General features: G+C 40.0%; 1 protein-coding gene across 1 annotated transcript in view; it reads left to right on the top strand.

Annotated features, from left to right (window-relative positions):
- The window catches only part of LOC132391714 (serine/threonine-protein kinase 32B-like), a 309,917-nt gene that overhangs the window by 204,099 nt on the left and 89,702 nt on the right, over positions 1–16,116 (top strand). Inside the window, exon 5 of the mRNA XM_059965270.1 lies at positions 11,850–11,887. Coding sequence (XP_059821253.1) covers positions 11,850–11,887 — 38 coding nt within the window. The remainder of the gene's footprint in view (positions 1–11,849; positions 11,888–16,116) is intronic.

Below are 16,116 nucleotides of genomic sequence, written 5' to 3'. Positions count from 1 at the left end.
TTATGTGGCACGTTGTTGAAAGGAACTGCGCACATCGAGGATTTCCTCTGCATTAGTGCATCAGAAGCAGAGAGCCTTTACAACTCTGTTTCATAATACACACACAGGAGAAAATCTGCAAATGTTAGAAACCCAAGGAACACACACAAAATGCTGGAGGAACTCAGCAGACCAAGCAGCATCTAAGGAAAAGAGTACAGTCGATGTTTCAAAAAAGGGTCTTCCCTTCCTCCACCGTCAATGCTACCCTGAACCGCATCTCTACATTTCATACACATCTGCCCTCACCCCATCCTCCCGGCACCTTATGAGGGATAGCATTCCTCTTATCCTTACCTAACACCCCATCAGCCTCCATTTCCAGCACATAATTCTCCATTACTTCCACCATCTCCAACAGGATCCCACCACCAAGCACCTCTTTCCCTCCCCTGCCCCTCACTTGTTGCTTTCTGTAGGGATTGCTCCCTATGTGACTCCTTTCTCCATTCATCCCTCCCCACTGATTTCCCTCCTGGAACTTACCCTTGCAAGTGAAACAAGTCCTTCACCTGCCCCTACACCTCCTCCCTCACTACCATTCAGTCCTTCCAGGTGAGGCAATTCTTCACCTGTGAGTCTGTTGGGGGGGGTCATATACTATGTTCGGTGTTCCTGGTGTGTCCTCCTGGATATCGGTGAGACCCAACATAGATTGGGAGACCACTTCACTACGTTCTGTCCAGCTGAAAAAGCGAGATCTCCTAGTGGCCACCCATTTTAATTCCACTTCCCATTCTGACGTATCATTACACGACCTCCTCTGCTGTTGTTAAGAGGCCGCATGAAAGTTGGAGGAGCATTGCCTTATGAGCATCTGGGTACCCTCCAAACTGGTGGCATGAACATTGATTCCTTGAACTTCTGGTAATGCCCTCCCCACCTTCACGTACACCATTTCCCACTCTCACTTTATCTCCTTACCATCTCTCTCTAGTGCTTCTTCCCCTTTTCTTTCTTCTATGGCCTTCTGTCCTCTCCTATCAGATTCCTTCTCCTTCAGCCTATATCTTTTTCACCAATGGCCTGCTGAGTTCCTCCAGCATTTTGTGTGTGCTACTTCACAGGAGGTCCAAAGTTTTAAATGGTGTTTCATTTTTCCTGGAAACTGGACTGCATAATGCACAAAGTTGTAGACAAATCCAATTTCTAGGAATGCTTTCTGGATTATTATTGCAAGTCCCTGGAATTTCTCCCCCCTCCCCCCCAATTGAAGTACCAAGCATTCTCTGCAATATATCTGCTCAATCTCCGTCCTGAATTTAGGGTCAGGGATTTGCTCTTTCTAACTACGTGTTAGCTATTCACAAATTTTGTTAATGCGCAACACTTGTGCACTTTGCAAGTGTGGAGTGGAGCAGCTGTAACTAATTATTTAAGAATTCAATTTGCACCATCTGTTCATTTCATTAATTCATTGCATATCACATTGCAGTTGACAACTCTATCCTGGACAGAGCCCTTGGCAGTTTTCTTGCTCACTGAGACTGACCAAATATCAGCCTTAGAATTTAATCTTGCAGTTGGCTGGGAAAGCAGGGTTTACAGCCCTCCTGCTCAGGTGGCCATTGAAAAACAGCCAGAAGTTCCCAGTGGCTTAGTTAATATTTCTCCTGTATTTGGATCGGAATTGTCCATTTACCTTCCCATTCTATTCACGGTTCTTTTTGTTGATGACAATGATACCTTAGAGCCCAAATAAAGGTTGCTGCTCTGGGACTTTGAGTCCGCCTCTTACTTTGTGTTGCATATGTGGTATGTTTTTTGTTCTAATCCTTATCAAGGCATACAACTCAAAGATTGACCATTCCCCTGCAATTATGTCATCATTGTATTGTTCTGTTTTCATTTCTGGTCAGCTATAGCCTGTGGTACGGGCTTAAGGCTCTCAATCCTTCCCAAATGCTTCTCCGTTGCATGTTCATGTGCAAGAAGTTCCCAGGCACCAGTGAGGATGTTGCACTTCTTACAGGAAGCTTTTTGCCCATCCTCTTAGAATCTTTTTTCTCTGTCTGCCTGGTAATTTTGTCCCATGGCAGAAATCAGAATATACTACCTGGTGTCAGGCACATGAATGACATCCCTCCCCCCCTCTTTCTGCTTTTCACAGGGATCGCTCCCTACACGACTCCCTTGTCCACTCGTCCCCCCCATCCCTTCCCACCAATCTCCCTCCTGGCGCTCATCCTTGTAAATGGAACAAGTGCTACACCTGCCCTTACACTTCCTCCATCACCACCATTCAGGGCCCCAGACAGTCCTTCCAGGTGGGGCAACACTTCACTGTCGGCTGGTGTGGTATACTCCGTCCGGTGCTCCCAGTGTGGCCTTTTATATATTGGTGAGACCCAACGCAGACTGGGAAACCATCTTGCTGAACACCTACACTTGATCCGCCAGAGAAAGCAGGATCTCCCAGTGGCCACACATTTTAATTCCACGTCCCATTCCCATTCTGATATGTCTATCCATGGCCTCCTCTATTGTCAAAATGAATCCAAACTCAGGTTGGAGGAACATCACCTTATATACCGGCTGGGTAGCCTCCAACCTGATGGCATGAACATTGACTTCTCTAACTTCTGTTAATGCCCCTCCTCCCCTTCTTACCCCATCCCTGATATATTTAGTTGTTTGCCTGTTTTCCATCTCCCTCTGGTGCTCCCCCCCCCACCTTTCTTTCTCCCAAGGCCTCCCGTCCCATGATCCTTTCCCTTCTCCAGCTCTGTATCCCTTTTGCCTTTCATCTTTCCAGCTCTTAGCTTCATCCCAGTCCCTCCGGTCTTCTCCTATCATTTCACATTTCCCCCTTCCCCTCACTACTTTCAAAGCTCTTACTATCTATCCTTTCAGTTAGTCCTGACGAAGAGTCTCGGCCCAAAACGTTGACAGCACTTCTCCCTATAGATGCTGCCTAGCCTGCTGTGTTCCACCAGCATTTTTGTAAATTGTTGTTTGAATTTCCAGCATCTGCAGATTTCCTCATGTTTGCACATGAATGACATAGCTTACCCAGCATAGCTGACTGGTTACAACCAGAGCCTCAGCACTGGAAATGCCGGCATGGAAGAACCATTGACATTATTTATCCTAGCAGTATTACATAAGAACATACGATCATAAGAAATAAGAGCAGGAGTAGGCCATCCAACCCATCGAGCCTGCCCCACCATTCAATAAGATCATGGCTGATCTGTCTGTAACCTCAGCTCCATCTACCTGCCTTTTCTCCATTACCCTTAATTCCCTTACTATGTAAAAACCTATCTAACCGTTTCTTAAATTATTTAGTGAAGAGGCCTCAACTGCTTCCCTGGACAGAGAATTCCACAGATTCACCATTCTCTGGGAAAAACAGTTTCTCCATCCTAAACCTGCTCCGCTGAATCTTGAGGCAATGTTCCCTAGTTCTAGTCTCACCTACCAATGGAAAAAAACTTTCCTACTTCTATCTTATCTATCATTTTTAAAATTTTGTTTGTTTCTATAAGATCCCCTCCCATTCTTCTGAACTCCAGAGAGTATAGTCCCAAGCGACTCAAACTCGCCTCATAGGTTAACCCCTTCATCCCTGGAATCAACCTGGTGAACCTGCTCTGCACTGCCTCCAAAGCCAGTATATCCTTCCTCAAGTATGGAGAACAGAGGAATTTAAAGAAAAGAATTAGTGAAATTAAAAGAATTAGAGAAGAATTAGGAAATTAAAGAATTAGAGAAAAGAGGAAATTACAACACATTTGGATAGCGGTAGAAGGATCAGTCCGAGTCAGCATGGATTTACGAAGGGAAAATCATGCTTGACAAATCTTCTGGAGTTTTTTGAGGATATAACTATGAAAATGGACAAGGGAGAGCCAGTGGATGTAGTGTACCTGGACTTTCGGAAAGCTTTTGATAAAGTCCCACATAGGAGATTAGTGGGCAAAATTAGGGCACATGGTGTTGGGGGCAGAGTACTGACATGGATTGAAAATTGGCTGGCTGACAGGAAACCAAGAGTAGCGATTAACGGGTCCCTTCCAGAATGGCAGGCTGTGACCAGTGGGCTACCACAAGGTTCGGTGCTGGGACCGCAGCTGTTTACAATATACATTAATGATTTAGATGAAGGGATTAAAAGTAACATTAGCAAATTTGCCGATGACACAAAGCTGGGTGGCAGTGTGAAATGTCAGGAGGTTGTTGTGAGAATGCAGGGTGACTTGGACAGGCTAGGTGAGTGGGCAAATGTATGGCAGATGCAGTTTAATGTGGATAACTGAGGTTATCCACTTTGGTGGCAAGAACAGGAAGGCAGATTACTATCTAAATGGAGTCAAGTTAGGAAAAGGGGAAGTACAACGAGATCTAGGTGTTCTTGTACATCAGTCAATGAAAGCAAGTATGCAGGTACAGCAGGCAGTGAAGAAAGCTAATGGCATGCTGGCCTTTATAACAAGAGGAATTGAGTATAGGAGTAAAGAGGTCCTTCTGCAGCTGTGCAGGGCCCTGGTGAGACCCCACCTGGAGTATTGTCTGCAGTTTTGGTCTCCAAATTTGAGGAAGGACATTCTTGCTATTGAGGGAGTGCAGCGTAGGTTCACAAGGTTAATTCCCGGAATGGCGGGACTGTCATACGTTGAAAGATTGGAGTGACTGGGCTTGTATACACTGGAATTTAGAAAGATGAGAGGGGATCTGATTGAAACATATAAAATTATTAAGGGATTGGACATGCTGGGGGCAGGAAGCATGTTCCCTCTGCTGGGTGAGTCCAGAACTAGAGGCCACAGTTTAAGAATAACGGGTAGGGAATTTAGAACAGAGATGCGGGAAAACTTTTTCACCCAGAGAGTGGTGGATATGTGGAATGATCTGCCCCAGAAGACTGTGGAGGCCAAGTCTCTGGATGCTTTCAAGAGCGAGTTAGATAGAGCTCTTATAGATAGCGGGGTCAAGGGATATGGGGAGAGGGCAGGAACGGGGTACTGATTGTGTATGATCAGCCATGATCACATTGAATGGCAGTGCTGGCTAGAAGGGCCGAATGGCCTACTCCTGCACCTATTGTCTGTTGTCTTTTAACAGAACTGCACACAGTACTCCAGGTGCAGCCTCACCAGTACCCTGTATAGTTGCAGCCTGAACTCCCCGCTCTTGAATTCAATCCCTCTAGCAATGAAGACCAACATTCCGTTTGCCTTCTTAATAACCTGTTGCACCTGCAAGCTAACTTATTGCGATTCATGCCAAGCACTCCCACGTTCCTCTGCACAACAGCATGCTGCAATCTTTCACCATTTAAATAATAATCTGCTCTCTATTATTCCTTACAAAGTGGATGATCTCGCATTTGCCAACATTGTATTTCACCTGCCAGACCTTGGCCCACTCACTTAACCCATCTATATCCCTCTGCAGACTCTCCACGTCCTCTGTACAATTTGTTTTTCCACATAGTTCAGTGTTAACAGCAAATTTTCCTACACTATACTCAGTCCCCTCTTCCAAATCATCAAGGTAAATGGTAAACAGCTGCGAGCCCAGCGCCGACCCCTGCGGCACCCCACTCACCACAGACTGCCAACCGGAGAAACACCCATTTATACCAACTCCCTGCCTTCTATTGGTTAACCAATCCACTATCCATGCCAATACACTTCCTCTGACTCCACACATCCTTATTTTATTTATAAGTCTCTTGTGCAGCTCCTTATCGAACGCCTTCTGGAAATCCAAGTATATGACATCCACCTGTTCCCCTCTATTCACTGCACTCATTATGTCCTCAAAGAATTCCAGTATGTTCGTCAAACAGGACCTGCACTTTCTGAATCCATGCTGTGTCTGTCTAATGGAACCACTCCTTTCTAAATGTTTAGCTATTTCTTCTTTAATGACAGCTTCAAGCATTTTCCTGACTGCAGATGTTAAGCTAACAGGCCTATAGTGTCCATCTTTTGCCTACATCCTTTTTTAAAAAGTGGCATGACGTTTGCTGTCTTCCAATTCTCTGGGACCTGCCCCGAGTCTAGAGAATTTTGATAAATGATTACCAATGTGTCTACTATAACCTCTCCCAATTCCTGCAGCACCCTGGGATGCATCCCATCAAGACCAGGGGCTTATCTATCTTCAGACCCTCTAGTTTGTCATCACTGTCTCTTCAGTGACAGTGATTTTATTGAGGACCTCACCTCCCATTTCGTCCATAACTTCCTTCTTTGGCATATTAGACATGTCCTCCACTGTGAAGACTGACACAAGATAGTCGTTCAGTGCCTCAGCCGTTTCCTTTTCACCCAATATCAATTTCCCCTTATTGTCTTCCAAAGGACCAATATTGACTTTAGCCACCACCTTCCACTTTATATATATATATAAAACCTTTTGCTATCTGTTTTTTATATTTTGTCCTAATTTACTTTCATACTATATCTTCCCTTTCCTTATTTCTTGTTTATTTGCTCTCTTTTGCCATTTAAAGTTTTCCCAATCCTCCAGTCTCCCACTACTCTTTCCGACTTTGTACACATGAGCTTTTATTTCTTTAGTTATCCAAGGCTGGCTGTCCCCACACTTACTGTCCTTACTTTTGACTGGAATATACTTTTGCTGAGCATTGTGAAAAATCTTAGATCATGTATCATCCTGTGCAGGCCTTTCTTCAGTTTCAAGGTGATCTTACCTGGAGTCCAGAGTTTTTGGAAACACAAAAGTCTGCAGATGCTGGAATCTGAAACAAAGTTAAAAGCTGCATTGAGGAACTCGGTGATGTCAGGCAGCACTTGAGGAAGTAGACTGATAGTTGGTGTTTCAGACCCTCCATCATGACTGCAGTGTAGTGGGGAGATAACCAGCATAAAGAGGTGATGCAGAACCTGGAAGCCAGGAGGTGGGACCAAGTGAGGAGGGGGATGAAGGGCATGTGCGAAATGAGCGACTACAGAATGGCTGCTGGGTGAAAGGTAGAGACGGATAAGGAGAGAGAAAGTGGCATATGGAGACAGGTGGGACAAGAGGATGGTAAGATGTCGGAATGAGATTTATTGTTGATGTACTGTATGACATGAAATTTGTTGTTTAGTGGCATCAAGACATTAAAAAGTTACTATAAGTTCATCAATAATTAGATACAGAGAGAGCAAAAGAGGCAACATGAGGTAGTGTTCATAGAAATATGATGGCAGAGGGGAAGAAGCTGTTGCTAAACACTTAGTGTCAGTCTTCAGGCTCCTGTACCTCCTCCCCAATGGTAGTAATGAGAAGATGGCATGTCCCAGGCGGTGAGCTCCTTAACGATGGATGCCACATTCTTGAAGCACCGACTTTTGAAAATGTAGAGACAGAGGATAAAAGGTGATAAACAGCAACAACAAAGAGCTGCAGATTCTGGAATCTGATAAGTAAGGGAGACATCCTAGAGCCAGATAAGATAAGAATGAGGTGCAGTTGGAAAAGAGAGGAAAGGAACTATGTAACAGGAGTCTGGTGTGATGGGGGAGAATGTTGGAAAGAAGCAATGGGGCTGGATGTGAGACAATCTGATTGGACGAGAAGGAGAGAGAAAGGAATGTAGTTTACCTGAAACTAGAAAGTTCAATGTTTTTAACCGTGGGATTGTAGATTACCCAGGTGGAATATGAGGTATTGTTCTAGTTTATGTTTGGCTTCACCCCGGCAAGAACAGACAGGTAGGTCAGTGGGGAGCTGAAATTGTTCACAACCAGGAGCTCCAGCTGGCAATTGCAGACAGTGTTTAGATGCTCAGAACACCAGTCACCTGGCCTTTGCATGGTCTCACCAATTTAATGAAGGTGACACACATTGCCAGCATCAAAAGTAGTGGACAAGGTTGAAGGAAGTGTGTGTGAATCTCTGCCTTATCTGGAAGGACTGTTTAGGTGAGTGAGAATGTGTGGGACAGGTGTCTTTGTTTATCCTCTCACATTGGTCCTATGTTCCAGATGGTTGTTAAATTATTAAATTAACTTAAAAAAATAGCCCCTGAGTAGGGACACAGCATTTCCAAGAGAAAGTTGTCGACTAACCATTTTAACTTTACATTCCTGATGGTGTTTAAAGTATATGTCAGTAGGATTTCAAATATGTTCACTAACATTGTAAATAGTTTCAGGAGTTCTATAATGATACAGTCCCACATGTTAATAGTCCAGGTATTGAACAACACACAGAAACCTCCCTTTAATCAGTTCTCATGGTTTTTATACTTGAAGCCTTTATTTTCAGACACTGTGTAAATTGCTTGCTCTGAACATATTGCATTCAGAAAGTCTCTTGGCTAAAACTGTGCCTGCACTCGTAAAGCAAACCCTGACAGACCTTGATGGAGCAGAACCCTTAAAAAAAAACAAAATGTACATCAAATTTCTAAATAAAATCCTGTTTTGGAGTGCATAGGCCTTGCCTACAGTTATGTGTTAGTGGTGTCATAACCATCACCGCACAGTTGTTCATATCCAGCAGCTTCATGCTTACACATCTATGGAAAGACAAGGGAGGCAGAAAATTCTCAAAGCACAGCACATCAGGCAGCTTTTGTGGAAAGAGAAACAGTTAGCAAGTCAGGAATATGACTTTCAGGATGTACCGGATGCAGAATTTAAAACAAGGAATTGTAGAAAATCCCAGATAATTTATTCACCAGATTGCTTTGTCAGCACCTTATCACCACAACAATGCTGACCTCAGTGTTTTTCCTATCCATCCCTCCTTTACATTCTCTCCAGCTTAAAATAATTTTCTTCCTCTCCAATTTTAAACTGTTTTCTTTCTCTCCTTCCCAATTCTGATGAAGACTCATTGAACTGAAATTTTAATACAGCTTCTCTTTCCACAAATACTTCCCAGCCAGCAGAATATTTCTACTCAATCTGTGCTTCTACGGTGAAAGCAATTTTTATATTTTCATACATCCATGGGTAATGCTAACACCCTTTCCTATCTCGTATTGCACTAAAGCAATATGTTATGTAAAAGCATTTACACTTTGCTGTTCTTCAGTGGTTTTGTAAAAATATCATCGGCCCCAGATTCATTCTCCCATTACATATCCTTTAAGTGATAACTATCACCTAGCACTAGGCTTTTTCGGCTGGTGCAGCCTTGACAAAAACATAGACGCGAAAAGATGAACATGAATTTAATTTATCATTAAATGCAATCACTTCATAGCAACTGGTTTCATATTGTAAGGATTGTGATAACTTCAAACATGGATATCACTGAATAAATATTTATAGGTGTAGCACTGGATGTGAAAAAGCAAACCAGATGATAAGGCATTTAATGAGGAAAAGATGATTGTAAATTGTAAGCTTGTTGATAATGATCCCAGAGGCAATAACTTTACTCGCCTTATCACTGAACTGTTGCCACAATCTATGGACTCACTTTCAAGGATACTTCATCTCATATTCTTGATATTGATTATTTATTTATTATTACTATTATTTTTCTTTGGTATTTTCACAGTATGTTGTATTTTGTACATTAGTTGTTTGTCCATCCTGTTGGGTGCGGTCTTTCATTGATTCTATTGTGTTTCTTGGATTTACTATGTATGCCTGCAAGAAAATGAATCTCAGGGTTGTGTATAGTGATATATGTACTTTGATAATAAAGTTACTTTGAATTTTGAATTTTGACAGATGACCTCCTAGCTTACCTAACCTGGTGAGATCATTAAGCTTCTTCAGGCATTTCATTACCTGAGCTGGTACGATCTGTCCTAACAAAAAACTTACATTACAGATGACAGAGAACTAGGGAGTCTCACTGTTGTTTCCCAAAGCTTCTTTCTCATATGTATAGCGGTTTCATATGAACTGTAGAGTCTTGTGACTGACAATCCCTCAGTTTTTACAGATGAGTATTTCTGCAGTAGATGCTCACTAAAAGATGTCTGATGCTCAGAAATAGCACTGAATGGACAATACCTACTGTACTGTTCTGCATATCTGAACTGACTTAGATTTATTGTGAATTACACGTGTAACTAAATGGGCCTGACAGGCATCATCTGTGAGTTTTTAAGAGCCTTTGTGTCTAATACATCTAACATCATTATCATTATGTGGCCTGCAATATGATGTGGGGTGATCGTGGTCTTTTTGTCCAGGATGGTTCTTGGCAAACTTTTCTGCAGAAGTGGTTTGCCATTGCCACCTTCCAAGCAATGCCTTTACAATACGGGTGATCCCAGCCATTACCAATACTCTTCCGAGCTTGTCTGCCTGGTGTCAGTGGTGCATAACCAGGACTTGTGACATGCACCACCTGCTCCCAAGGCTTCATGTGACTTTGAACAGGGAAGCTAAGCAGGTGCTACACGTGCCCAACGGTGACCTGCACATCAGCAGAGGGAAGGAGTGCCTTACATCTCCTTTGGTAGAGACATATGTCCACCCTGCCACTCAATATTTAATATAGCTTTGTTAAATTACACAGCAAAAAAGGCAAGGAAAGCATAGGTGTATGGATAATATTTGTAGTATGGAGAATATAATTGATTTTAGAGTTCAATTATTGAAGGAGAGATTAGTCACCTTTCTCCTGTCTGTCAGTTATCTAAAGATGGGGGCTAGGTGTTGCAAAACATGTTAGAGTGAAGGTTATTTGCAAATGTTGAGTATATAAACTCTTCCTCCAGATGGGATGTACCCCTGGTTATTACAGGAAGTGAGCTAAGAGACTGCCGCACCTTTGGCGATGATCTTTGCAAACTCACTGGCCTTTGGAGTACCAGAAGATTGGAAGATGGCAAGTGTTGCTTTGTTCAAGAAAATCAATAGGAATTACCCTGGGAATTTTAGACCAGTGAGTCTTACATCAGTAGTGGTAAATTACTGAGAGGATTTTTAGAGACAGGAATTTACGAGTATTTGGAGAAGCATAGTCTGATTAGGGATAGCCAGCATGGTTTTGTGAGGGACAGATCATACTTCACAAACCTGACTGAATTCTTCACGGAAGTGGCAAAACAAATTCATGAAGGTAGAGCCATGGATATGGATTTTGCTAAGGCAGTTCCCCATGGGAGACTCATTCAGAAAGTCAGGAGGCATGGGATTTAAGGAAATGTGGTTGCATGGATTCAGAATTGGCTCGCTCACAGTAGGCAGAGGGTGGCAGCAGATGTAATGTATCCTGTCCTGAAGTTGTGACTAGTGGTGTTCCACAGGGATCTGATTTCTGATCCTTGCTCTTTGTGATTTTAATAAATGATTTGGCTGAAGAAATGGAAAAGTGGGTTAGTAAGTGTAAGTGTACAAATGCACAAAGGTTAGCTCTGGATAGTTTAGAAGCATGTTGTAGGGTTCAATGGGGTATCGACAGGATTCTGTCAAATTCTGCTTCAAAGCCCATTTTAATTTCCTATAAAGATAGTTTAGGTATGATAAATCCTCTAAAGTTGAGAAAAAAAAACAATATTTTTGTAGTCCTGCTGTTGTTAGTAGGAATAATTTAAATTTATATTTTTTATTAAATGTGCACTGTTGGATTTCACTGAAAGAAAATTTATTTATTCATTAATTAAAACTTGTTTTAAAAATTCAGTTGTGAAGCAATTACAAACTGCAAATAGAAATGAAACAGATTTAAAAATAGAGCCCATTAAAAAGAATTGCTCCAGTATCAAATTCCATAGATGAATATCAAGTGCACCCAAAACACAAATGCAATTTTCAGTAAGGTTTTCAAATCTGGCATGATACATAATAGCTTGGCATTACTTTCATTGTAGAGATGAGAATAGCAGAAATGTAATTAAAGAAAATAATTAAGAATCTCTTTTCATTTTCTTTTAGGGATATCAAACCTGACAACATTCTTCTTGATGAGCATGGTAAGTTGCTTATACTTGTATATGCCTGTGTCTTTTGTAATATGTTTCTTCAATGCCTTTTTTGAAAAGACTATTATGTATCCTTACAATCAAGTTATTTCACAATGACTAAATATGTTGAGCAATATTTTTAAAGAGTCACAAAGCATCATAGTTTGTGGAATAATATAACTATTGAACATGACATGCTTGTGTACATTGGTGTCTTGTTCTGATTTACCTAAACAAAACAATGTTGGATAGCTCTATTGATTTCTAGATTTCTTGCAACCTTTTCTCAATGTAATAGTGTTTACAATCTATGTAGTTGACTACTTGCTATGTCTCTTTGTTTTTTACCCTCTGCCACTGCCTGAGGAACTCATTGACTCCCCAACAGAGTAAAACTGATCTGTTACCAGATGGTAGCATTTTATTTGTAGATTGTAACTAAACATTAAAGTACCTCCTTTAACATTACAGATAATATTAGTGTTTTATTTAAAAATATACTCATTGATGTACCTTGCTTTAAATTCCCAACTTCGAAAGATAATCTTCAGATTCTATCCATAGAGTTAAGGCAGCAGTAAGTAGAGAATTAGGTAATATTTTATGCCATGAACGTTGAAAAATGGTGAATGCTTGAATTGTTTCATTCTCTGTAGATGCTTCCTAACTTGTTGAGAATTTACAACCATTTTCATTATAATGAATGCTGGCTCAATAACTTTTTGATTAGTTGTCATATGTTCACCTCTAGCATGGCTTCTAAATTGGATCCGCAAGATAAAATCCTAAACTCTGATGAATAATCTCACTATGGCTGCATCTAATGTACAGTTTATTGGGGTAATGGATTAGAAAGAGAAGTAAGTTCAATGGAATCTGTGATGTTTTGTTTTCTTTCAATCAACCATTCATAAAAAATCCATTTGTTTTTCAGAATTATGGTGTAAAGAAAAAGAATATTTTATTTATAAGACTATTTTCCAAAATAGCTTGGTAACTTGTAATAACATAGCTAAAGGGGATGAGGAAATATAACCAAGTAAGGTTGCAAAGACCAAATTAGTACAAAATATTTTATTGTTTGCTGTGTAGTAGGGAGATAGGGCAGACATTGGTTACAAGCACTAAAGCCCTCAGATAAAGCATAGTGAATATTGGTAAACAGCACCAATAAAGCATCCCAATAATTTACAAGTTATCCCACAAGGTAATAAGATTTGTCTAAATGCTAAAGTATGAAAACTAAAAATATGGCTAGTCTTGAAAGCCCAGACATGGTGGTGATGTAGGAAGTGGAGTGTAGTGAGGTTGAAACTTCTGCACTGCTGTAGGCATCCTTTCCGACTCTATGTGATACTGAAGATGAGAGGACTGTGATTTAAAATAAAAAGAAGTAATACATGTCTTCATTCAGGGCTGAAGCGGATTCTGCCAATGATTAACATAAGATGTAAGGTTAATGATGGGATTGTGTGTGTGTGTAAGAGAGAGGTTCAAGGAGCAGGATAGCAGGCTGTGATGGGTTACCACAGAAGTACTACAAGGTAAATGGTGAGACTGCAACAGGACCAGGGCTAGGGTCAGGAGAGAGCTGCACAGAGGTTTGAGATGACTGCACACATACCAGGATCAAGGATTCTGATCTGATTATAGAGCAGAGGAAAAACAAAAAAGCACTGGCTTTGGAGAAGTGGCCTCCTCTGCTTCCATCCATTTACTTGAATAACTCTATCCTGTTCTTTTGACCAGACTCTCTTTGTATAATGAAAAAAAAAACTGGACAAAAAATAATAAAACAAATTTCACATTGGTGAATGTCCTATTGCCATGGTAACATGCTGGTGTTTAGTCTTATATAGCTGTGCTTCACCTGTCAAAAAGGTCACCAGCTGCCGCTGAAAGATAATGTTGACATTTAAGAAGCGGTGGCTCATGTGGTCACACTGAAGAAAGTAGTGCTTGGATTAACTCAATGAATACAGTTCATTTAACATACTAGGTATTGTAGGCTGGTGGAATTAATGGAAGAGAAATTATTCTGAAACTCTGAAGAGTTTAGTTAGCATTGGATATTCAGCATAGACAATTTTTATTTCAAATAAATGACAATTATGTTCTGTAGTACATAAACAAAGTGTACCATATTTTCTAAAGAAAGAAAGGGTAAGATGCATATGATCTAGCGAATAAAAAGGTCTGTAATTTCACCTTAATAATGAACAGGAAGAAGAGGTATACAAATTACATTTTACATCAGAAATCAAAGATTACTCCCAAAATTTATCATCAAAAATGTACAATGAAATAATGATAGACAAACATATTATACACATAGAGGAATAAAGTTAATCAATATTCTTCTTAATATGTTAATCGATTATAATTAACTAGGGAATAGGATGTTCAGACATGTGTTGTATTTAATTGATATAATATTTTCTTCTTCAACATTTCCATTTATTAGTTGGAGAATTGTATACAGTTACTTTTCCAAATGATCTTTCTCTTTGATTACTGGCGCAAAAACTCTGTGCCAATCTACGGTAACATTGGTTGAATTAAGGTCAATGAAAGCATGTGAACTGGATTGAGTAAATCCAACCAGTACCTTTGGATATGTACATTTCATTTTATTGGGCAAAAATTAATTGCTCCTTCTTTGTCTAATCCCTAAGAAGGTTAATTTCAAATAAATTATTTTTTATTTGATTTACATTAACAAAGTTGGATTCACAAAATTATATATTTTTCTGCACTTTGTCTCCAACATGGAATAAAAAATTAGAATTAAAATTCATATGGCTTATTAATAGTCAGTATCTAGTAATGTTTCTACAATGTAGTTTGGTTGTATTTCAAAGTGTAATTGGATTTATTTGCAAGTTATTTAATGGCTTTGTTAAAATAAAAGACACAAGAAATACAATCCAGCACATTCATTAACTCTGTTCCTCTCATACAATGCAATCCCAATAGAAATCAATTCTATCGAATCTGAAACTTCTACTTCAGATGTCATATTCGTCACCAGTAGATTAATTGAATCAGACACTATTAAGGGAAAACATTTGAAAAATGCAACATTAGATTAAGCTTAAATTGTAAAAGTCCAAAAGAGAAATCAATTTGATTTGCAACAATTGATTTTGAAGTGAAATATAGTGGTCCCATCTTGGTTCCGATCCTCTAATGGCAAGGCTCCAAACATTGAAAGAACTGGATTACTTTGGTTGGATAAATTTTGTGTAAATTTGTCTGTTAGAAAGAAATAATCTAATCACATATGCATACTTTCTTTATCTTATAGCATCACTGGAAAAAAGGATGGAATAATGACAGTGAGGATTTTTTTAAGGTTGCCATTTCTAATCAGTTAAATGTTCTCCAAGAAATCATTAAAAAGGCTGGATCCACTTTTCTCAATTTTGCTACAAAATGTCCTTCTAATCTTGTAGTGTAATTGGTCACATCTTCACTGCATTCTCTTGACCAATAGTCAAATTAGTCCAGGAATGAAACATTTTCCTTTTGTTGTCATATCTTGAAATTTTGCAGGGCACATTTGTCCAAAACAGCAATTTATTTAGTTATAGGAAAGGACAATTTACTATTAGTTAAGGTCACAACCCATTAGGCAAGAAATTTCATTTGTTAATGTTTCTGATGTTCAAAAAATAAGCCTACTATTATTTGTTTAAAATAATTCATATTGAGAATATTGAACATATGTTTTAAAACTTATAAAAACATTTGAAACATTTGAACAATGGAATTCAAAACATTTAAATCAACTAATGATTCAGAAATTGTAAATGGGCTGAAACTTGTTCTTCTCCCTTGGAGCTGTTCTTCCCTTTTGAAATGAGTGGAGTCACTAAATCTTCACTAGGTCTAACCACGGGCAGGTTCAGCACCCAAACTTCCCAAGCTAGTTACTGGGAAACTGCTGGAAGCTGGCTTTTCACTGCAGGGTTCTATCATAGTCTGAATGACAGAGGTGAGGATATCTAGGAGAGCCTCATGCTTTGCAAGAGTCCCTCCAGCTAAGTGTCAGACACCCATTTTTAAGAAAGGATTTGCTGACATTGGAGAGGGTTCAGAGGAGGTTCATGAGAATGATTCTGGGAATGAAAGAGTTATCATATGAGCGGCAATCAGAGGTTTTGGGCCTGTACATGCTGGAATTTAAAATAATGGTGGGGGCAAATCTCATTGAAAGTAGGCGAATATTGAAAGGC

This window comes from Hypanus sabinus, chromosome 3 (genome assembly GCF_030144855.1).
Source record: "Hypanus sabinus isolate sHypSab1 chromosome 3, sHypSab1.hap1, whole genome shotgun sequence".
Lineage (NCBI taxonomy): Eukaryota > Metazoa > Chordata > Chondrichthyes > Myliobatiformes > Dasyatidae > Hypanus > Hypanus sabinus.
The sequence above is the reverse complement of the archived record's forward strand: the minus strand, read 5'-3'. Positions and strand labels throughout refer to the sequence as shown.